The sequence below is a fragment of the Argopecten irradians genome, chromosome 1 (genome assembly GCF_041381155.1).
Source record: "Argopecten irradians isolate NY chromosome 1, Ai_NY, whole genome shotgun sequence".
NCBI lineage: Eukaryota > Metazoa > Mollusca > Bivalvia > Pectinida > Pectinidae > Argopecten > Argopecten irradians.
This window is the reverse complement of record NC_091134.1, coordinates 54,178,299-54,202,511: the sequence shown is the minus strand read 5'-3', so window position 1 is coordinate 54,202,511 and position 24,213 is coordinate 54,178,299. Positions and strand designations below refer to the sequence as shown.

The window sequence follows — 24,213 nt, the reverse complement described above, 5'->3', positions numbered from 1 at the left end:
GAGCTGTGTCAAGGGAGGTAAATCTGAATATCGATAAACATCCCCGCGGTATTTTAACTAGTTCAATATTAATTTACTTCAGTCTCTCCTAGATTTCATTACTGTCTTTAATTTCAGCATTACTCAACTGCAGTCTATAGGAATCATCATGTTTAAGGTATTTTGCGGCATAAAACTTGGATAGACTTTTAAATATTAAAACTTTACAGGTGCCCTGTAAGGTTCCTGTACTGCTGATATGGTAACGTCCGAAACGTTCCGATCACAATTTTTTGGAGGTGTGTCAAACGAGCCAGTAACTAGCGAGGGACTAGCGAGCCTGCGCGGTGTCTGAGATTCTCATACGAGCAGCCGATGCTCAGCTGATTATACTTGACATTTGCATCGATTACTGTCAACAATGGCTTCCAGAGCAGTTATCAAGTTACAAAGGACTCGAAATTTAACGTCTGTTTTGAACAGGTAACGAATGCATAGATGTTTATAAACAATGATGCATTTAACTTGACCTTCAAAGTGAAGGATTCTCTTGTTACTGAAGAAGCACAATGACATTGCCAAAATCAGATGAGCAGTGCATCTACCGTGATTTCTGTTTAGGGTTTGAAGTTTAACTTACTCTTTGTTTCATTGGAATAACATGAATTATTGTTAACAACTACCATGTAAACAAATTCACCAGTGGAGTTTATTTAGACCAGTTACAAATTGTAAACAAACAAATCATTTGTCTTCTTTTCATTTAAAGTTTTTCTCCTTAGATCTAATTAAATTTTGATAAAGCCTAATGTATGCTGAAACAGGCCATGTCAATAGTTTTAACAAAGATAACCCACTAATGATGCATGACATACGCATTTCATATTAATATTGCATCTGTAAAAGGAGCGGGTCGGTGTGGCTTGTACATAGTGTTAAATATGGTCACTCTAGATCTGTCACTCAGCTGAGGGAGCATGCTTCTTTGGCTCAGTCGTTAGAGCGGTAGAATTCAATGCCGGAGACCTGGGTTCGATTCCTGGTCGGGGCACTCGACAGGAATGTGTATTTTCCCTGTTCTTCTACATCGGTGCCCAACTAAATAACCCATGGACGGTGGTTATATATATATATAGAGTCTCGGGTTGAGATTTAGGGATTATCAAGAAAAATAGGGGGAGTAGTGTAAAAGGAGTGGGTCGGTGTGGCTTGTACATATATATAGTGTTAAATACGGTCTCTGTCACTCAGCTGAGGGAGCATGGCTCAGTCGGTAGAGCCGTAGATTTTTACGCCGGAAACCCGAGAATGTGTATTTTCCCTGTTCTTCTACACATCTGTATATATTTCATTCTTTGTAATTTGTGGTTTATAAAATGTTCTGAAATAAAATAGAAAGAAGACAAGTGTTAAATCACAATTGGTGATCCAGATATATAGTTGAGTGAAAGTTAAATTAGCAGTTAGTCAGATGATACAGACAGTGCTACACACAAAAGTATAATGAAAGTGCTTACAAGTGTTTGCTCTATTTTTATCACCGCCTAATCGCCTATAAGTCATTGTTCTTAGTTTGTATAGTGAACTTTGCACTAGATCTAATATGCTTTACTAAGCTACAGGGCATTGACTGACACATCTTATAATACATTGTTACAGTACTAGTCTGTATCTATAGACTGCTGTCACTGTCAAATGACTAAAATTAAAAAGAGTGACTTATTTGTAATTGTAATGTAACATCCTAAATCCTTGTTAATAATGTAGGTCTCAAACCGTACCACATTTAAATTATTGTCTTAATTAATACCTAGCTGGTACCTGTATATACAATCTTAGACCAATTTACAGTAGCTAGATCTCTATCTCTCACAGTATTTTATGTGAAAGATGAACTATAGCTGGTATATCCTTGGTAATATCTTGTCTATACATTGTTCATTTAAAGCAATATCTCAGATTTTAGGTCATGTTTTCATATATATTGTTTAATATACTATGAAAGAAATCATAGAATAATCATTTTTTATTTTTCAGTCAAGTCCGTTTAAGTACAGGTTTCCACACCAGTTCTTCATCGCAAAGTGATGAAAGACCAAAGAAAAAACTCATCAACCATTCAAGGTTGCGTGGCATTGATATTCTACGGACACCAAAACTGAACAAGGTAATATATACATACCAAGAATGGTAATAATAATATTATATATGTATTTATAGGTGCAATTACTAGTGTTAAGTTGATTTGGGATTTTTCAAAATTTGAATTTACATGAAAATTAATTAGAATTTATTAGTTTTTTTTCCCGAAGAAAGCCAGACTTACTCCACTTAAAAAAAATCATATTGATTTTTTATGCTATTGAAATTTAACTTCTGCTGGTATTATAAATATAATGAAGAATAAAACTGTTTAATTATCTCCCTTTACAGAGCAAGGACTTCACTTTAAGGAAGTAAATTTAAAATAACCAGTTGTCCATGGCATGAACATGCCTTCAATATTACAAAAAATTCATTTTGTTTCATTATCCCCCGCTTTCACCGAAATGGGGGATATTAATTTGGGTCCGTCCGTCCTTCTTTCTGTCTGCCTGTAACGCTTGGTTTCCATGCAATAACTGCCACAAGCAATTTTTTTGTAACTTGGTCACATGGTTAAATGTGCCAAGGGCTCGAAAGAGTTCGCTCGGCACTTTCATCGGACCCTATTGATTAACGAAAAACGCCAATTTCAACTGTTTCCGTTCAATAACTCTCTCAAATATTACTAGATTTTCTTGAAACTTGGTAACATGTTTAAATGCCTTGATGCTTTGGCCAAGTTCGATAGACACTTTCATCAAACCCTATTTGGCTGAGTTATGGCCCTTTGATAAATGAAAAACGGCATTTTTCGGCTGTTTCCATTCAATAATTCTCGCAGATATGACCAGATTTTCTCCAAAGTTAGTAACATGGTTAAATTTCTCAGGGCTTTGGCCAAGTTCGATCGGCACTTTCATAGGACCCTATTTGGCAGAGTTATGGGCCTTTGATAAACGAAAGCAGAGGATTTAAGTTCCATGAACTTGCTTGTTCATATACCTTCATCACAAATTGCAAACAATTATATTTATCTTGGTAATCTTATAGAGCCAGTGATTATACATGTATACAATGTATTATGAAATTGAATATTTGTTTATTATCTCCCCTTTTAGGGACAAGCCTTCACCTTGGAAGAAAGGCAGTTGATGGGTATCCAAGGCCTCCTACCATCATGTGTAATCAATCAGGAGCAACAAATGACTCGTGTGATGGCCAACTTCCATAATCGTAAGACGGATGTTGATCGCTACGTTTACCTTATGGCTCTCAAGGATCGTAACGAGCGTCTATTTTACCACTGCCTAACACAACATACAGAGGAAATGATGCCCATTGTATATACACCCACGGTTGGACAGGCTTGTCAGGAGTATGGTGTCCTTTATAGGAAACCAAGGTAACTCATTGTTATAAACTTTACATTTTGTTTGTTTTGAATGGTCAATAACATTGGTGCCCTATTATATTATCAAACTGTAAACATTCATAATATATTTTTTATTTTTACTTTTTGCAGGGGACTGTTTATTTCGATACACGACAAAGGTCACATCTATGACATGATGTGTAATTGGCATGAAGATGACGTTAAGGTAAATTTTTAATTGCAAGGGTGTTTGTTAGATTTTCCATGATTTTGTGTGTAATCAATTATCAATATTTATCAACCTATCAATATTTTTTCTTTTGTGGATGATTTTTAAAAATTGATGGGCTGTTAAGTTGTTAACTTTCTTTTTCATTTCAGAATAACTATAAATGGCAATAAGTACTTGAATTTTCTTAAAACAAAGTGATAATCTATTTTTTAATCACTAGGTTTATAGAACTAAGATAAACATAATTCCTCACACTTGATATTTCTGTTTCCAAGGTTTTACAGATTTGTTTAACAGTTACTGATGAAGTAAATCAGTACTGTCAGAGACTGAGTGAAATGAAGGGAACTAACTCTGATAGATCGTGATTACATGTATTTATACAGAACTGTAGTTTGTATAAAAATATGTAAATCCTGTAGAAATGATTGACCCCTTTTTATCTGATGCCAGGCTATTGTGGTGACTGACGGTGAACGTATCCTTGGCCTGGGAGACCTTGGTGTGTATGGTATGGGAATCCCTGTTGGTAAATTGGCCCTATACACAGCTTTAGGAGGAATTCCACCAGAGCAGACTCTACCAATAGTTCTAGATGTTGGCACAAACAATGAGGTAAAATTTATCACCAAGTGGATAAGTTATATATCATCACAATGATGTGGTAACTTGTCATATTATCCACTAAACCCAAGGACTTTTATCTGAGTTTTGATTTCTTTCCATTTGCCTCCTTGAAATTGATAGCTTAATTCTATGGATGGAAATTCAGAATAAAACCTGTAACTATGTATTAGGAATAGATGTACACTTAAAGAACCAATATAAATGTCATTGTTTTTTATTTCTAGAGCTACAATGATATCTTTTTGCATCATGTGAACCAGGTTTTTACTGCTGGATTATCTCGCCTTTCTCTGAAACAACAGAATTCTGTCAAATGAAATCTTCCCTTTAAATGACATTACATCATTTAGTACAGCATATTGGTTTGTTGTTGCTCACTGATCACATTTTGATTTCTCTTTTGAAAAGTGTGTATGCATTTCATTTTACCTCTGTCTCATCCTAACTTTTCCAGAAACTTCAGAAGGATCCATTATACATTGGTCATAACCATCCCCGTGTAACAGGCCAGGCCTATGATGACTTCATAGACGAGTTTATGGAAGCTGTTGTGATGAGGTAGGGAAACATATTATTAGAATACTGATCCCCGTTTTGTATATCATTACACATTTATGTAGAAAAAGGATGCAGGTACAGCAGGCAGATATTACCAAGAATACATGTATGTAGTTAGAAATATCTCAAATCGTGTTATCCCTGTACCTTTTGCCTAATTACATATCTTGCTTACAATTAACGCACCATGCACTGATTTTCATTTTGATACATTTTACAGATATGGACAAAACACCTTGATACAGTTTGAAGACTTTGCCAACCATAATGCATTCCGATTCTTGGAAAAGTACAGAAACAAATACTGTGTGTTCAATGATGATATTCAAGGTAAAACACTTTTCTTAATTAATTGGTACAGCTAAGTAATGGATAAAGATTTTAATCAATTACGGATAACACAATAGAATTTACTTACCCTAATATACTGGGATAGAAGAACTATACATTTAGCAATTACATGTATTATGATAAAAAAATCTTTCTATATGGTTTATATAATGGTTTAATTACATTTGTATAATAGGTACAGCAGCTGTAGCTGCAGCAGGAGTGTTTGCCTCCCTGAAGTGTACTGGCAAGAAGTTAGGTGATAACGTGTTCTGTTTTCAGGGGGCAGGGGAGGTAAGTACCCACAATGTATTTCTCAATACAAGACTGTTACTTGTTTAAGTCAAAACATGAAAAATACATGAAGAAATTCACAAAAATAATCGATGATAGTACTTTTATTGTTGACTTGTTCAGAACATTGTGTATTCTTAGAACATAATGTGATGGAATTGTCAAAATCTATTTCAGTTATAAAACAAATTGCTCTGTAATAGTAATTTTCTATCTAGCATTCTGACATTTTGCCACTTTCTATCTTAGAATTTCTTCAAATATTGTTGTTTTTAATGTAGGCCTCTATAGGAATAGCCAGTCTGTTAGTACTAGCTATGGAGGAAGAGGGCTTAAGTCATGAGGAGGCAGTCAGTAAGATCTGGATGGTGGACAGTCGAGGATTGGTTGTGAAGGTAAATTTGAAAAACATTATGAGTGTTGTACTGATGCTTTTTGAAACTTTATGTATCAGCCGTGCATTCTTTTGCGAGTTCATACCAGTTGTACTGGTACAAATCTGCTGTAACTCTAATGAATCACGCTGTGCCAGTCAAACCAAACCGGTACAAGTGATTCGTTTCTCTAAGCATGCCACTTAGATACAAGATGGCAGACCCATTGTTTTTCATTTGTCATCAAAACTTTCTTTTTGTTGAAGGAAGACATAATAGATTGATGTTTGTTGAAATTTATTATGCAAAAGGAAAACACATTTAATTTGATTTTCTTGTCACAGAATATTGTCACTGTTAATTCTTTGAAAAGGACATTGCAAGATACTCTTTATCTATATGTGTATTATCTGTGGTAGATATTCTCAGACTGACACAAATACATGGCATGTGTTGATGAAGTGCAAAAATGAGTCTTGTTTACAAATATCTAAATCTAAACTTAATTACAGGACAGGCCAGCTGGAGGCCTCACAGAACACAAACTTCTGTTTGCCCAGAACTGTGCTCCCATCGACACACTGGCCGAAGTGGTCAAAACTACCAAACCCTCTATTCTTATAGGTAGGTTTACATGATGTGTGTATTTGATTGATATGCAATTTAATGATTAAATAAAATCTTATGCTATATTTGCAAAAAAAGAAAAAAACAAAAAAAAAAGAATTGAGAAAGAGTTTTGAATAATGATTAATTTATCATGTATTAAAATGGATTCCAAGATTTATTTTGTAGTACATCATGAAACATGTAACATGACAATATGAACATTGTTAATTTCTCTCACAAGGTGCCGCTGCTGTGCCCGGAGCCTTCACTGAGGCTATTATTAGAGACATGGCATCCTTCAATGAAAAACCTGTCATATTTGCTCTCAGCAATCCCACCAGTATGTCAGAATGTACAGCAGAGGAGGCTTACAAATTCACTGATGTATGTCTATAATCTATATTGTATATATCAGATGTTCATTATCATTTCTTACATCCTTAAATCAATCCCAACTCCGCCAGCCTTCAATCCAAACATCATCTTTCCTGACCCTTCCTTCCAAATTCATTAGTTCATCTATGAATGTATACCTGCAATTATCCACAAATCAAACTTCCATCCCTTGATCTCTCTTTCTCTAATTTGTTTTGACTAAATACTTATTTTTTTCCCAAAAATACTGTACCTCGGTAACCATAAGGATGCAAATGATTTATCTTTAATGCATAACCTATTCTGTCTTCGCATATTGCAGAGTTATCAATATCATGATATTGTGGGCACAAACTATGTCATTTTGCCAGAAAAAATATGACGTTGCACTAATAAAAACATGACTTAACAATCAATACCTACCCACAAAGGTAGATAACTCTGAAATTTGCAAATACAGAATACATGATAAAACAATGATTGATACATAAATGGTGTTTATAAATGTCTTTCTTACGCATAACAAATATAAATTTTTGATGTCATACTCGTACTGTAGTATATATATTTTGTCTTACTTTGTAGGGAAGATGTGTATTTGCTAGTGGCAGCCCTTTCTTGCCTGTGACATTAAACGGGAAGACTTTCCACCCAGGACAGGGTAACAACGCTTACATTTTCCCTGGAATAGCTCTGGGCTCCATTGTCTGTGGAGTACGACATATCTCAGAGGAAGTGTTCCTCAGGGCAGCTCAGGTAACCACAATTGGAATTTCTAGATTTGATGTCCTGATGCAAGAGTAGCTTCAGCAACAACTATATGTATTAAGTCAAATTTCTTGCATTACATTTTACACATGTATTATATTATGATTGAGTGTGACTTTAGATTATAAGACAGATGACAAACAGATCAGGGCCAGGATAAGATGAATCTTTTCTTTTCTTGAACCTGAAAATTTGTGAAAATTAGAGAACTACATTATATGAAGATGAGCTGAATTAGAGATATTTTTGTTTGTTTATTTCAGACACTTGGTGACCTTGTTACTGAAGAGCATCTGGCCCAAGGAAGACTATATCCTCCACTGTCTGATATTCAAAACGTATCTCTGAAGATTGCGACAGGTATCGCCGAGCTGGTATACAAGACAGATAATGCCTCCACCTACCCAGAGCCTGAGAACAAAGAAGAGTTCATCCGTAACCATCTATATAATACAGATTATGAATCCTTTGTCCCTGAGACATGGACCTGGCCCGATAGTGTAAACCAGTGAGAAGTAAAGGTGGAAAAAGGTCAAGCCTGATAAAAAGAATGTTAAAAACAAATATTCTATATTTTGCATATTACAGAGTTGTTTGCCCTTGTGGGTAGGTATTGCTTGTGATGTCATGTGTTTCAGAGGGTAACGTCATATTTTTTAGAGAAAACTGCATGAATTGCTCTCACATAAGAATGATGCCACAATGGATACCAACCCCAAAGGGAGGTAACTCTGTAATATGCAAAGACGGAATATCTTGGGTAAAGGAAACTAAAATAACATTACGTTATTATACTGGATATATATTTTAAAAGATATTGTTTAAGAATAAGTACATGTATATGCCAAGGGATTTTGGGTTTGTCAGGTAATTAGTGTGAACTGTCAAATACTGGATTTATAAAGGCCTATCTGATAATCAAGTGGAATGAGGCATTGGATATACTGTATAAAATAGAAATAAGACTGAGAATCATTTTACATAGATGTAAATATTGCTTACCACATGGTTTATATTAAAGAGAGATTTGATATCATTCTTTGTAAGCTAGACTCTATACACTGTTGTTAATTAGTAAACAATATTTTTGGCACTGGAATTCCAACGGTGACTACATTGGTTCTCCCATAGTTCATGACTTCACACAGACTGCCCTCCTGTGTCTATTCCTAGTGCTACATTGACATCAAAAAGTGTTTGTTCAATGTTTTCTAAGATAATGTATTTATGGTATGTATGGATGGATTAGATAATATTCTGCAGGATGACGCATACTGCAATGTATATCTTGTACATGTATCTCTAACTGTGTTATTCCATTTTAATATTTCCAGTATATTTAACATGCAATCATGCAACTATTCCAAAGCATAAAATACTCAAGGTTTAGACTATTTTCTTTGTAACACTTCCATAAGTGAAATCCCAGGTAATGCCAGGTAATATTGTGAACTGTTAGGATACGCTGCTCGTAATATCAATGTTTTCCTCATTGCGTTCAACAGCTAATTCAGTTAAAGGATTTACATTGTGGTCTTACTATTAAGGCAAGGATGCTTCTTCTCACTTCACATTCTTTTTGCCAAAACAAGAAAAAAAGAAAAGAAAAATAAGACATGTAGAGGTTACAATTATTACCTCAAAAAAGGTAAATCTTACATTATTAGTTTGTCATTTTCTATCTGAATCTCAGTAAGCATTCACTGTCTCTTTGATCTGTCTCTGGTTTCTAAAGTTTAAAGTGTGGCGAACATAATCTTACATATAAATATTTGCTATCAGTGTTATTTTATGTCTTTTTGTTGTAATGAGTTGATTTTTATTTAACCCACTAAAGCAGATATACTTTGATGGTTTGAAGGCCAAATTTTTAAAGTTGATACCTGTATATTATTCTTGTAATTGATCAGAGAGTTGCCAAGGGCATTGATTTTCTCAAACCTGATAAACTACCGGAATATTTTCTTAGCAAATTACCTTGAACTACTTAATGTATCTTTAATTGCATATAATATCCTTAGGATTAATGTTGCAAGCTATCTTCTGCAGTACTTTATTAGTCAGGATTGATAATTTTCTATGTGGTTACTGTTTTATTAGAACAAAAAATGCCATATACATTAAAGCGTTATATTTTGTGATAATTCAGATCTGAACCAAAGAGAAGATTTACTTTTGTAGACTCTTCCTATATATTTAGTACTGTATACATTTTGTACAATTAGAAATACTCAATTAAAGTCAATTTATAATTCCAATTATAACTAGTCATCAATTTTACTTAATCTTTCTCAGCTTTAGGTGCCATGGTTATCATTCAGAACACCGCTCTTTGAATCTCATATTGTGACCATGGAAATCATTCTGCTAATTTACCGGTACTGGTGTTTATTTTTGCATGCTATATTTTATTTTTGCGAGTTAATATAATTCTTGAAATATATTCTCCTTGAAATAGTAATCATCACTTGCACAGGAGAACTTAAAGTGCAAACTGTGAAAATCATTCACCATGATAAAGTCATAAGGCATGAAAAAGGAAGTTAAATAGCTGCAAATTAAATTACACAGCTCACTACTTTAACCAACTTTCCTTCACTTGCAATGCATTTTCGCAATTTTTAAGAATTTTCTCAGAGAAAATGCAAAACTTAGTAGCACCAAAGGAAAGTTGGTTGAAAGTAATTGTTTTTAAACTTTTCTTATTTTTTGTGTGTCAATTAATATGTGTTGTAAAATTTCTTTGTGAAAATCATAAAACAATTTTAAAGAAAGAATAATGATGTTATTCTATTTTCTTAGACATTAACCCATACCAACAAGCCTGTGGCTGTTTGATTTACAAAGTCCTAGTTATAGAGATTGTACTTTCCAGTGCTTTATTTTGTACTAAGTAAAATTCCATGTGAAATTTTCCACAAAATAGTGTATTTTCCTATCTGATTGTTGTCTTGTTTATTTTTATGGTTTGTTTCTCTGTACATGCACATTGTGTACTGCCTAGAATAGATTCATACACAATATTTATATCAACATTGCACCATTGACACATCTGTATAGATACCATATTTTGTGTGGCATATACAGATTTTGTATTGTACAGTATCTTTGAATTTTTAGCTCACCTGGCCCGAAGGGCCGGTGAGCTTATGTCATGGCGCGGCGTCCGTCGTCCGTCGTCCGTCGTCCGTCGTCCGTCCGTCCGTCAACATTTCCTTTAAATCGCTACTAGTCATAGAGTTCTGCATGGATTGTAACCAAATTTGGCCACAAGCATCCTTGGGGGAGGGGGAACAGAACTTGTATAAATTTTGGCTCTAACCCCCCTGGGGCAGGAGGGGCGGGGCCCAATAGGGGAAATAGAGGTAAATTCTTTAAATCGCTACTTGTCCTAGAGTTCTGAATGGAATGTTACCAAATTTGGCCACAAACATCCTTGGGGGAAGGGGATCAGAACTTGTATAAATTTTGGCTCTGACCCCCCGGGGGCAGGAGGGGCGGGGCCCAATAGGGGAAATAGAGGTAAATTCTTTAAATCGCTACTTGTCCTAGAGTTCTGCATGGATTGTAACCAAAATTAGCCACAAACATTCTTGGGGGAGGGGGAACAGAACTTGTATAAATTTTGGCTCTGACCCCCTGGGGGCAGGAGGGGCGGGGCCCAATAGGGGAAATAGAGGTAAATTCATTAAATCGCTACTTGTCCTAGAGTTCTGCATAGATTGTAACCAAAATTAGCCACAAACATCCTTGGGGGAAGGGGAACAGAACTTGTATAAATTTTGGCTCTGATCCCCCGGGGGCACGAGGGGCGGGGCCCAATAGGGGAAATAGAGGTAAATCCTTTAAAATCGCTACTAGTCATAGAGTTCTGAATGGAATGTTACCAAATTTGGCCACAAACATCCTTGGAGGAAGGGGATCAGAACTTGTATAAATTTTGGCTCTGGTCCCCTGGGGGCAGGAGGGGCGGGGCCCAATAGGGGAAATAGAGGTAAATCCTATAAATCGCTACTTGAGGTAAATCCTTTAAATCGCTACTTGTCATAGAGATCTGCACGTATTGTAACTAAATTTGGCCACAAACACCCTGGGTGGAAGGGGAACAGAACTTGTATAAATTTTTGCTCTGACACCCTGGGGGCAGGAGAGGTGGGCCCAATAGAGGAAATAGAGGTAAATCCTTTAAATCGCTACTTGTCATAGAGTTCTGCATGGATTGTAACTAAATTTGGCCACAAACACCCTGGGTGGAAGGGGAACAGACCTTGTATAAATTTTTGCTCTGACACACTGGGGGCAGGAGAGGTGGGCCCAATAGAGGAAATAGAGGTAAATCCTTTGAATCGCTACTAGTCATAGATTTCTGCATGGAATGTAACCAAATTTGGCCACAAACATCCTTGGGGGAAGGGGAACAGAACTTGTATAAATTTTGGCTCTGGCCCCCCGGGGGCAGGACGGGTGTGGCCCAATAGGGAAAATAGAGGTAAATTCTATTAATCGCTACTTGTCCTAGAGTTCTGCATGGATTGTAACTAAATTTGGCCACAAACATCCTTTGGGGAAGGGGAACAGAACTTGTATAAATTTTGGCTCTGACCCCCCGGGGGCAGGAGGGGCGGGGCCCAATAGGGGAAATAGAGGTAAATCCTTTAAATCGCTACTTGTCATAGAGTTCTGCATGGATTGTAACTAAATTTGGCCACAAACACCCTGGGTGGAAGGGGAACAGACCTTGTATAAATTTTTGCTCTGACACACTGGGGGCAGGAGAGGTGGGCCCAATAGAGGAAATAGAGGTAAATCCTTTGAATCGCTACTAGTCATAGATTTCTGCATGGAATGTAACCAAATTTGGCCTCAAACATCCTTGGGGGAAGGGGAACAGAACTTGTATAAATTTTTGGCTCTAGCCCCCCGGGGGCAGGACGGGTGTGGCCCAATAGGGGAAATAAAGGTAAATCCTATAAATCGCTACTTGTCCTAAAGTTTTGCTTGGATTGTGACCAAATTTGGCCATAAACATCCTTGGGGGAAGGAGAACAGAACTTTGGCTCTGACCCCCTGGGGGCGGGGCAGGAGGGGTGGGGCCCAATAGGGGACTTAGAGGTTAATATTAACATTCCTTCAGAAAAGAAACAATGAACCTGTATTCAGAACATTACTTGGCATTACAAACCAGGTGAGCGATACAGGCCCTCTGGGCCTCTTGTTTACAAATATTCTTGAGAGTAGAGTGATGCTATTTATATTACGATCAGCTCACAGATACGCCAGTAACTGGTGGTGTAGATTGATTGTAACCTCTACCGTAGACAGCTAATTAAGCTAAATTATACTATTTTATGATATAAGAAGTATAGCAATACAGATTTAAAATAAAAACTTTCCTAATTTCAATTTTGCTTCTATGTTTCTGTTCTAGCAATTTTGAAACTTGATGGACATAATTTTAGTGAGGGTGCTGTTGGTGAAGTGGTTTAACAGTTCTAGACACATTTCAACAAGCTCTCTACCTCTGGGTTTGAAACTTTTTAGGGCAGATCCAGATACTGACCTTCAATGGATTTTTTAGTCCCCTGCCCTGTCTGTCTGTCTGTCTGTCTGTCTCCGGATTTGGTTTCCAGATGAGAAAATACATCTTGGGATTGAATTTGGGGTCAAAAGGTCAACTGCAAAGGTCACTATTACTACAAAGAGATTGTTAAAAAAAATTCGTTTCTAGATGATAACTAGAGAAAACTAAAAGGATTTTTAGCCCTCCATCATCAGATGGTGGGCTATTCAAATCGCTTTTTGTCCGTGGTCCACCCGTCCGTCCGTCCGTTAACAATTCTTGTTATCGTTATTTCTCAGAAAATACTGAAGGGATCTGTCTCAAATTTCATGTGTATGTTCCCCTAGGGACTTAGTTGTGCATATTGCATTTTGGGACCAATTGGTCTACAAGATGGCCGCCAGGCAGCCATCTTGGATTTTGATTGTTAAAGATTGTTATCACTAATTCTCAGAAAGAACTGAAGGGATCTGTCTCAAATTTTATTTGTAGGTTCCCCAAGGGCCCTAGTTGTGCATATAGCATTTTGGGACCAATTGATCAACAAGATGGCCGCTAGGTATCTTGGATTTTGACAACCAAAGTTTGTTGCTATTTCTCAGAATGTACTGAAAGGATCTGTCTCAAATTTCATATGTAGGTTCCCCTAGGGACCTAGTTATGCATATTGAGTCTTGGGACTGATCTGTCCACAAGATGGCCGCCAGGCAGCCATCTTGGATTTCGATAGTTAAAGTTTGTTATCGCAATTTCTCAGAAAGTATTGAATGGATCATTCTCAATTTCACATGTAAGTTCCCCTAGTTGTGCATATTGGGATTTGGGACCGATTGATTAACAAGATGGCCACCAAGGAGCCATCTTGTTAGTTGAAGTTTGTTACTGCTATTTCTCAGAAAGTACTGAAGCGATCTGTCTCAAATTTTATATGTAGTATGTTTGAAAAAGATACATTGTCAGACATAGATCATTCTTTGGTGGGCGCCAAGATCCCTCTGGGATCTTTTGTTATTAAATTTCTTGTTAGCCACCAGCTACTATATCTGAGAAAATACTTAACAAAACACTAGAGCTAAGAGTCATCTTTGAAGACCCACAGTTGATTGTACAACTCTATAAGATGTATCAAAATATGAAACAACGAAACAAAAACAATCTTCTGAAAATTTGTGTATTTGTTAAAAGCTGTGATTCTGAAGTTATAATCAAATGTCTTCCAGGTACCATGGTAGTTTTTCATTCAGTTGCGATGATCTGAAATCTTTTATAAATCATATCCAAACAAATAAAAAATTTATTTTAAATTATTGGTCACATGGAAATCCAATTAAATATCCAAAAGGGAAATTTTTTCATGTCAAATTCATGCATCGAAAGTTTGTGTCTAACAGCACAACGAAACAGGATTTCCTATGTCCTTCACAGCTTGTCTAAGAAATTCTCCAAAGCTGGTACCATTTCGTTCAAGCCCTTCCGCTTTCTTGTGGCCTTGACCATCATTCCGGCCTTGGACTTAGCATCCAGTGGGTTTCCAGGGAGAACCTGCCAGTGGTCAAATACCATCTGAGGGAAAGCTTGACCGCCAGTCTCGCCACGCAGCAGTTCAGTGAATCCTGAAAATAAGAACAAGGAGAATTAAATAACAAAAAAAATCATCCAATTATTTTCTAACACCATTAGGGTTTACAGAGTATAGCGGAATTAATCCATGGCAGAAAATGCTGTTTGAGATCTTCATACTATTGGGATACAAACTTTACGTTATGAAAATACCACACTATATTTGTTTTGTTTTGTTGGAATAGTGTCCTACCGAAGGATTCGTTGACGGGTATGTACGCCTTCAGATTGACCATGGGTGTACCACTGTCCTGCTGCTGGTCCATAACATGTCCTCTTCTCTGGGCCAGGACACTCACTACTCCACCTATCACATCTGTGGGAGCCTGAGGAACAATATTGTATACATCAAATACTAAACACAGTAAAAACTTCTGTCTTCAAAAATTAGTGCTAAATTCTTTAATACATCTATGATACATTACATAATATCATAATGTCAGTCCTTATTGTTGTACATACCTTGATCTCTGCGAGGTAGACTGGCTCCATCAGTCTGGGTGCGGCTGTGAGATACGACGCTATCAGACACCGTCGGGTGGTCGGTAAGACCTGGGCGCCTCGCCTGTGGGCTGGGTCACTGTGAATGTGGGCATCATTGATGTTGAATCGGACACCACGCATATTCTCTTCACATAACACACCCTGAAAATATAATAAATAATGAATAATCTGGATAATAATAATTCTCCAATTATTCTTAAATGTGTAAATATCAATTTTATTTCAAAATAGTTTTAAATCAAAGAAAAATATTTTTTGTTTATGTATATAAATTAAATAAAAGTTTTTTTTTTTACTTTTTAAGTGAATATACTTAATGATCTGTTAACCACCCTGTTTTAATTTAAAGATCAACATAATAGAGTTTGCTAGCCATCCTATAGTAAGTGATATGTACCTCCTCGGTGGCCCACTGGAAGCCAGTCTTGACAACATCACGGATTTCCTGTAGATACTGTACAGACTTTGTGGTATCTACCAACATGTTTGGCCCACTGTTGTTAGGACCAAAACACCAGATCTTTCTCGCCTCAAGGTTGTCAAAGCCATAATTGTCGGCCAGATAACGTGCCCTCTCTTTGACATCCTGCGTGGCCTTCACCTTTCCCTAATGAACCAAGAACAATAAAATGTATGTATATATGTATCCTACCTTACAAATTTTATGAGATAATATCTCGGTTATGTTTTAAACATTTTGAAAACATTTTGAAACATTTCGTAAAGATAAAAGTTCACAAAACTCTAAGAGGAGATATTTAAAAAAATTCTATTAATTTTCTCATCACTTAAAAAAATTGAAAATTGTACTATGTATTAAACTTTTGTATTGATTTTGGAATACATTAATAAGAAAAGCACTCTGTTCTACTGGAATATTTATTGGTAAAGGTCAAAAGGCTCTGGTAACAAAACTAAACCGATGTTTGTCTAATAATATTTTGTTCAAAAACAAAACCATCCACACACCTCTTCTATGTCTTGAGTGAGATTTTCATCTAAAGGTCCAGCAGTCATCATTAGCCGACAATGTTTGTTAAATGACTTGGCCAGACACACACGATCTGAATTCTCCGTCACACTCTCTCTGTACGTGACCACAGGTTCTGATCGCTGCAGGAATAGTAAAAGAAAAGTCAGTCCAATGCAGTAGCTATCTTTTGTGGTTAAGTCAATAACTAAAGACAAAATGTTTCAATAATTTTTTTTAATATACATGTTGTTGACTTTTTCTGTAATTTCTCATTCCTTTTTTTAAACAAATATTTATGCATTATTTTATTTGCTTCGTTATCTGTTAATTGATGATATAATATGTATACCTAACAATCTAAAGAAAACATACCTTTATTGGGATACAAGCATGGTCATTCTCCAGATCCTTCAGACAGATATCCAGATGCATCTCTCCAGCTCCAGCCACAATGTGTTGACCGTTCTCTGATAAACACTGTAAAAATCAGAAGATTCACAACCATTAGAATCCTTTTTATGAAGTATTATGTTCACATTTATTTTTGCCATTATTTATTCTTTTTATACAAAATTAATATATCAGATTTACCTTGACAGCAGACTTGACAGACTAGCAGACAAATGTCCTTCACTTTTATCTCAAGGTCATAGAAACTTGATAAAAAAAGGAATGAATCCTAACCTGCACCATTGGGTCAGATTTCGTCAGCCTCTGAAGACCTTCCAGTAGTTTAGGTAGATCAGCTGCTTTGACGGGGTCGACTGCCACTCTTACAACAGGACTGACAGAGAATCGCATCACGGCCATGTTGTGAGCTTCATTATAAGTTGTGACTGTACCAGACTTGATAAGATATTTGTCGAGTCCTACCAGGCCTACAGTATTGCCACATGGTACATCATCAATGGCCATAGTGCTTGCTCCCATCATCACCACAGTCCTACACAACAACATTATCACAGTTAGTCCAACAACATTCTAGCAAACCCAAGCTCAGAAATACTAAGGCATTTATTATATTGCATGTGCATGGAAGATATAGAGTAAACCAATTTACTCACTTTGGAATGTTCTTTATGAAGAGGTCTGCAGACTTGTTATTTCCTGGTTCATATTTTGGCCCCATAATGCGGACTTTCTGGCTTGTGCTTACAGTTCCGGAGAAGACACGTCCGAAGGCAAAGAATCGTCCTTTGTCTGATGTGGGCACCATCTTGGAAACATACAGCATCAATGGTCCGTTTGGGTCACAGTTCTTCATGGCTGTAACATCAAAGTGGTGAAATATAGATATATTCTCAGAGAATCACTTCAGGAATGAAAAGTAATAAAAGACATCAATATACTTCGGATAACCATTGAAGAAAATTCAGACTGACTTTAAGGAAATGTTATTTTTGGCTGTACATACCAACAGCAGCAGCATCGTCCATGGGTCCCTCGTACAGCAGGTCTGTACGGTACGTCTGGGCAATCTGGGGTGATGGGAGGTGGGCTACAAACATCTCTAGTAAAGCATCAGCCACAGGAAGCCATTTCTGCATGACTTTCCTCATCAGAGGTTTTCCAATCTCTTCTCTCTCATCAGCTGACAAATGGATATTGAGCTTGTCGGTCAGCTTGAAGATTTCTTCCTTTTCTGAAGCCTTCAAAGTTTTCAGCATCTGTAACATAAATAGCCATATACCAGTTTATGTCAATATTTCATCCAATAAAAATTATAATATCTATATTATAGAAGGAATTTTGATCTTTAACAAAAAGCACAATGTTATATCACATTTGCTAAATCTGTCATGTGAATCACGGCATTGAAATAATCTTCAGTCAAAATATTAACACTTGTGAATTTTTTTTTATTCCTCACAAGAAGAAAATCATAAGGAAATATTTTTATTGATGTAAGTAAAACTATTTCAATAAGATAGATATTTGGACTTCTTACAGTGTAAAGTGGTTCCAGAACAAACATGTTGAAGCCTCTGACATATCCTTCACCTCCGATTTTGTTCCAGCTTCTCGTACTGGGATTGTAGAAATGTTCACCCCACAGCCTCTTCATCAGTTTTTCCTCAGGGACACCAAACTTGGCCGCGTAAAGACGAGCAAAGTTCCTCAGGGTGAAACCCCAGCGATGAAGACCACAGCCAAAAGCCACATTACCAAGCGAGGGATCAAGCTGGAAGTCAAGGAAAATATCAGTCATCAGTCAAATATGAGAACATAGAACTCATAAGAACATAACATGATTCTTTAATCATTTTTAATCAGATGATTAAAAGATAATGAATCTATTCCTATATTCATTCAAATGTTTAGAATCAATTAGTTGTAATTAATGTGCAGAAGGTGGAATCTCTGTTGTTTGAATACTCCACTATTGGATATTTTCAGGGGAGATAATCTATCTGGTAACTTGTTGTTCATTTTGCAAGCTCAATAGCTTACTGTGGTATATTTAATACAAACAAGTTTATGTCTTGCATTATCTATCTTAAAGGTCTTACTGGTTAAATCATGGCAAAATTAATGTGTCATTATTTACCTTTTTTTTCTTTCTTTTTTTTTTATCATAAATGATTCTGTATGCTTTCACAGAAAGTATAGAATTTGTCTTTTCAATATAACTCACCTCAAGGTTACCCATGATGTCAGGCTGACCATATAAGCTCACGGTGGCATTGATGGCTTGGACTGTCCGGAACAGAGTTTGGTACAATTCTTCATGGTCAAGCTGAACCTCCATCACACAACGGTCAAGCTTGTTAAGCATGAGGACTGGACGAACACGCTCGGCCAAAGCCTGGCGTAGAACTGTCTCTGTCTGTACACATTTACCTAAGGAATTAGAATTACAGATACATGATCAAAGATTTGGGTGACCTTCAAAGGTCATTCTGTGAGTCTTTATCTTATAAGTGAATTCCAACCCAGTGGCCAGTGAAGTTGCTTGACTTTTGATGACCTTTTTTCATTTCTTTTCAAAGGTTCACTTTGTCCTTGACCTTTGAACCCAGATATACTTGATCAAGTGACCTTGACTTTAGTTAAGTGTTTCCTTCTGACTAAATTACTTCATGTTACCATTAGTAGAAAGTTTGCGGAAAACTATTTACAATGTCACCCTTAAGCTAATATGCTAATGACCTTAGATGTCTTCATGTGAGTATGTGTGTTGGGGCGTGGGAGGTGGGGGAGGTTTGGGTGACTTACCACTGACACTGTCCACCACCACCAGGGCACCATCAGCCACCCTCAGCGCGGCCGTCACTTCTGAGGAGAAATCCACGTGACCCGGACTGTCGATCAAGTTGACAATGCATTCCTTCAGACCAGCTTCTGATCCGGTCGGGAATAGCTTCGGGTCTACTTCATACAGTAGGGAAATGGCACTACAAGGAAACATATCCTGATTAGTTATAATGTAGACAGCCCCAAGTGCATCCTCGATACTCCAGGTGTTACTATCACTGACGTTATATCACAAGACGTTGTATAACGTCAGTGTAGTAATCCCTGAAGCATCAAGGTCCTCCTTCTCATTTTGAAATTCACTGTTCTTCTGAATAACTTAGTAATCATTTATTGTTATCATTTTAAGAATAGTTTTTGCTTTTTCTTTCATTGTTTCCTTTCTCTTTTTTACTCTTTTCTTCTCTCATGCACTGTTTCTTTCTTCCTTCTTTTTTTTTTTTTTACTTTTCTCGCCGTTTACCCACGTGGACTTGATGGTGATGCCCTTGAGTTGTTCATCCTTCCTGGTATCCATGGCACACTTGTCTCCGGCCTGGTCAGTGTTGATGACCCCAGCCTTGGCCAACAGAGAGTCGGTCAAGGTGGTCTTGCCATGGTCAACATGGGCGATCACTGCCAGGTTCCGAATACCGGTCCGGTGGTCCATGGCGGACCGTAACTGGTCCATCGTAAAGTTCACCTGTTCGTAAATTTTAAATACCATCAGTAAAATTTCTGGCAAGCCAAGTTACTTTTTATTCTTTTAATCCGATATCGGAATTAGAATTCTCGATATCAGAAATTCTAATTCTGATATCGGAATTAGAACAAAAATTCTTGATATCAGAAATTCTAATTCCGATATCGGGAATTAGAAAACAATTTCCGATATGGGAAATTCAATTTCCGATATCGGATATTCAATTCCCGATATCGTAAATTCAATTCCCGATATCGGAAATTTTCTCTACTCATTATTTGCATTGCAGATTATACTTCATTTCCGATATCGGAAATTGAATTCTCGATATCGGAAATTGAAATACCGATATCGGAAATAGAATTACCCATATCAGAATTTGTTTTCTTATTTCCGATATGGGAATTAGAATTTCCGATATCGAAATTAGAATTTCTGATATCGGAATTAGAATTTCCGATATCGGAATTAATATGAATTCCCGATATCGGAAATTGATTTCTCGATATCGGAAATTGAATTCCTATCGGAAATTTCCGATATCGGAAATTGGAATAAAAAGTAACTTGGCTTGCCATATAAATGAACGGAAAATAAAGTTTTCCGTTCAATAGAAGTCTAATTTTCACTTTTCGTACAAGAGGAAGAGGGGGTTTTATAGTACCGCCGATACTATAAGGCTTTTTTTTGGCCTACATATTAGGCACAAAAAAAAACACCATAAAAAGCCTAATAATTAATACAGGCAGGTTTAGCTCACTATCTATGAATACTCCCCGCTCAACTCCGGGATCAATGCCGTTAGTTCCTTTGTACAAAAGACTTGACAGAAAATCGGAGTATTTTCATGTTATATCGCTTACCTACTAGCAATAAAACTGAACCACATAGCGAATTCTCAAAAGACTTTTTTTTACATAATTTTAAGAAATTTATACGGCAAGTCCACAAATTGTCGTCTTGTGAGCGGTATGGTAGATATTAAGAATGGTAGTTATGTTTGTTTTGGACAAAAATGATATGTAAATGCATGTATACGCATAAAATAATTGGAAACCTACAAAAAAGTATAGAAAACTATGCCCGAGTGATTTTCGGAGGCAGCCTAAGTGCTCCACTACGACACATAGGGACCAATTCGTACCCGGCCGAAAGGTATAGTAGGCCGGGTACGTATATTCGTTCTACTTTCATGTGTGTAACCATTCGTTTTCATAACATAATTAAAGTCATAAACGTACTTAGATAAGTTAAAAACATTAATTGGCATTCCAAGAAATGAAATAGTATCTATGATACGAAATATTACCCTTGAGCGGTAATTTTCAAAAATATTTAAAAAAAAAAAAAAAAAAAACAATATAAATCATCGTCGAAAACGTGACGCTATTTTAAAATTGTAACCGCAGTTTTACTCCATTAACTTAAAAAAAAAAATAAAAAAAACATTGACGTCGTTATTCTAAAAAATCGATTCTGTATCGACGCAGTAAAATCAATATCGATTTTCTCTCAAAGTAGCAATATTCTTGCTAGATCTGGTGAGAATTACTGTTCGCCTGAAATTAACAATGTCATACATAGTCAATGTCCATCAATTAAATACTAACCATTTTCTCTTTCTTTTTTCTCCTCAAAAACTTGGCCCGCTTTTCTCCGCCTTGTTGGTAAGGCGACTGGGAAATAAAAGCGCAAACAGTAGTCACTGTCGTTCACATTTTATTTGTAATTTACCAAACCTGCGCCAGGTCTTTTTATAGGCTACCCATGCCAGCTCTCGCGCAAATATTTCATACTGGTGATGCAATACGTACGGTACAATACACACCTAAAACGCAGAGAGTGCCTGCGTATTTCGAAATACACACCTCTCGGAATGCGTCGAGAACCTTCGATTCACATATAATGTTTATGCGGAGTACGTTTATAAGTATAGCAATTGACAGGGTATTGGTAATTGTCTATAAATATCCTCATACGTTATTAAAACTACTATAGCACAGTTCACTAATAGCATGGAGAAGACGACCAAATACACGTATGCGCTAATTCATTTAAATCAATTTCCGTAGCTAAAAAGGGCATAAGATATATGTATACATGTAAGAAATGTTTTAATCTTTATACTTTAAACTCTACATATAGGCCTATATATAGTGAACTGAAATGGCGAGTCGAAACAACACGTTCCAAAAGTAAAAAGAAATACTTTAATATGTACATGTATACTGTAGTAAGAAGTAGCATAAAAATTAACAAATATTTTATGTTCCGAAATATATAGGTACAAATACTGGAACGGAGTACAATTTGTACGTGTACATTCTAAGGACGCTAACTCATGATAAAACATACTTCTAGGTTTCAAGAATATAGTTACTAAATGGTATCCAATGGTAGTCAATGTCATGTGTTTTATAGATCTCGTGAATATCGTTAGTAAATGGTATCCAATGGTAGTCAATGTCACGTGTTTGATAGATCGCGTGAATATCGTGAGTAAATGGTATCCAATGGTAGTCAATGTCACGTGTTTGATAGATCTCGTGAATATCTTTCGTAAATGGTATCCAATGGTAGTCAATGTCACGTGTTTGATAGATCTCGTGAATATCGTGAGTAAATGGTATCCAATGGTAGTCAATGTCACGTGTTTGATAGATCTCGTGAATATCGTTAGTAAATGGTATCCAATGGTAGTCAATGTCATGTGTTTGATAGATCTCGTGAATATCTTTCGTAAATGGTATCCAATGGTAGTCAATGTCATGTGTTTGATAGATCTCGTGAATATCTTTAGTAAATGGTATCCAATGGTAGTCAATGTCATGTGTTTTATAGATCATGTAATATCTTTGTAAATGGTATCCAATGGAAGTCAATGTCATGTGTTTTATAGATCTCGTGAATATCTTTAGTAAATGGTATCCAATGGTAGTCAATGTCATGTGTTTGATAGATCTCGTGAATATCTTTAGTAAATGGTATCCAATGGTAGTCAATGTCATGTGTTTGATAGATCTCGTGAATATCTTTAGTAAATGGTATCCAATGGTAGTCAATGTCATGTGTTTGATAGATCTCGTGAATATCTTTAGTAAATGGTATCCAATGGTAGTCAATGTCATGTGTTTGATAGATCTCGTGAATATCAGTAGTAAATGGTATCCAATGGTAGTCAATGTCATGTGTTTGATAGATCTCGTGAATATCTTTCGTAAATGGTATCCAATGGTAGTCAATGTCATGTGTTTGATAGATCTCGTGAATATCTTTTAGTAAATGGTATCCAATGTAGTCAATGTCATGTGTTTTATAGATCTCGTGAATATCAGTCCAATGGTAGTCAATGTCAATATCTCGTGAATATCTTTCGTAAATGGTATCCAATGGTAGTCAATGTCATGTGTTTGATAGATCTCGTGAATATCTTTCGTAAATGTAGTCAATGTCATGTGTTTTATAGATCTCGTGATATCAGTAAATGGTATCCAATGGTAGTCAATGTCATGTGTTTTTATAGATCTCGTGAATATCTTTCGTAAATGGTAGTCAATGTCATGTGTTTTGATAGATCTCGTGAATATCTTTCGTAAATGGTATCCAATGGTAGTCAATGTCATGTGTTTGATAGATCACGTGAATATCAGTAGTAAATGGTATCCAATGGTAGTCAATGTCATGTGTTTGATAGATCTCGTGAATATCTTTCGTAAATGGTATCCAATGGTAGTCAATGTCATGTGTTTTATAGATCTCGTGAATATCTTTAGTAAATAGTATCCAATGGTAGTCAATGTCATGTGTTTTATAGATCTCGTGAATATCCAATGGTAGTCAGTAAATGGATATCCAATATCGGTAGGTCAATGTATCATGTGTTTTTATAGATCTCGTGAATATCTTTTAGTAAATGGTATCCAATGGTAGTCAATGTCATGTGTTTGATAGATCTCGTGAATATCAGTAGTAAATGGTATCCAATGGTAGTCAATGTCATGTGTTTGATAGATCTC

At 36.3% G+C, this 24,213-nt stretch overlaps 2 protein-coding genes across 4 annotated transcripts; one reads left to right on the top strand and one right to left on the bottom strand.

Annotated features, from left to right (window-relative positions):
- Positions 1 to 290: 290 nt before the first annotated feature.
- Positions 291 to 13,006, top strand: LOC138333493 (NADP-dependent malic enzyme-like). Of its 2 annotated transcripts, XR_011209985.1 has the most exons (14): positions 291 to 462; positions 2,017 to 2,146; positions 3,183 to 3,466; positions 3,587 to 3,662; positions 4,122 to 4,283; positions 4,750 to 4,853; positions 5,074 to 5,183; positions 5,380 to 5,477; positions 5,759 to 5,872; positions 6,364 to 6,475; positions 6,702 to 6,844; positions 7,421 to 7,591; positions 7,867 to 8,388; positions 8,471 to 13,006. XR_011209985.1 is itself a non-coding variant. In XM_069281915.1 (13 exons), exons 1-13 carry the CDS (start codon positions 401 to 403, stop codon positions 8,113 to 8,115), a joined length of 1,815 nt encoding a protein of 604 aa, XP_069138016.1. In that variant the 5' UTR covers positions 291 to 400; the 3' UTR covers positions 8,116 to 13,006. The 2 variants fall into 2 exon arrangements, 1 of the variants encoding a protein (XP_069138016.1); XM_069281915.1 differs by having other exon boundaries at positions 7,867 to 13,006.
- A 1,311-nt stretch (positions 13,007 to 14,317) lies between these two features.
- Positions 14,318 to 21,971, bottom strand: LOC138333484 (elongation factor 2-like). 2 transcript variants are annotated; one of them, XM_069281892.1, is made up of 14 exons: positions 21,808 to 21,968; positions 19,983 to 20,197; positions 19,477 to 19,655; positions 18,896 to 19,101; positions 18,209 to 18,442; positions 17,675 to 17,927; positions 17,325 to 17,526; positions 16,945 to 17,203; positions 16,633 to 16,737; positions 16,257 to 16,400; positions 15,685 to 15,894; positions 15,246 to 15,428; positions 14,977 to 15,109; positions 14,318 to 14,776 (listed from the first exon to the last, which is right to left on the bottom strand). In XM_069281892.1, the coding sequence occupies exons 1-14, from the start codon at positions 21,808 to 21,810 to the stop codon at positions 14,583 to 14,585; spliced, it is 2,520 nt and encodes an 839-aa protein (XP_069137993.1). In that variant the 5' UTR covers positions 21,811 to 21,968; the 3' UTR covers positions 14,318 to 14,582. The 2 variants fall into 2 exon arrangements, with proteins under 2 accessions (XP_069137993.1, XP_069138001.1); XM_069281900.1 differs by lacking the exon at positions 14,977 to 15,109 and having other exon boundaries at positions 21,808 to 21,971.
- Positions 21,972 to 24,213: the final 2,242 nt, after the last annotated feature.

Coding starts and splice junctions, on each gene's coding strand:
- LOC138333493 (XM_069281915.1), top strand. CDS start 401: ATGGCTTCCAGAGCAGTTATCAAGTTACAAAGGACTCGAAATTTAACG. Junction 5,478..5,758: donor GTTTTCAGGGGGCAGGGGAG/GTAAGTACCCAC, acceptor TTTTTAATGTAG/GCCTCTATAGGAATAGCCAG. Junction 5,873..6,363: donor GTCGAGGATTGGTTGTGAAG/GTAAATTTGAAA, acceptor ACTTAATTACAG/GACAGGCCAGCTGGAGGCCT.
- LOC138333484 (XM_069281892.1), bottom strand. Junction 19,102..19,476: donor GGTGGTGGACAGTGTCAGTG/GTAAGTCACCCA, acceptor CTAATTCCTTAG/GTAAATGTGTACAGACAGAG. Junction 16,738..16,944: donor AATCTGACCCAATGGTGCAG/GTTAGGATTCAT, acceptor TGATTTTTACAG/TGTTTATCAGAGAACGGTCA.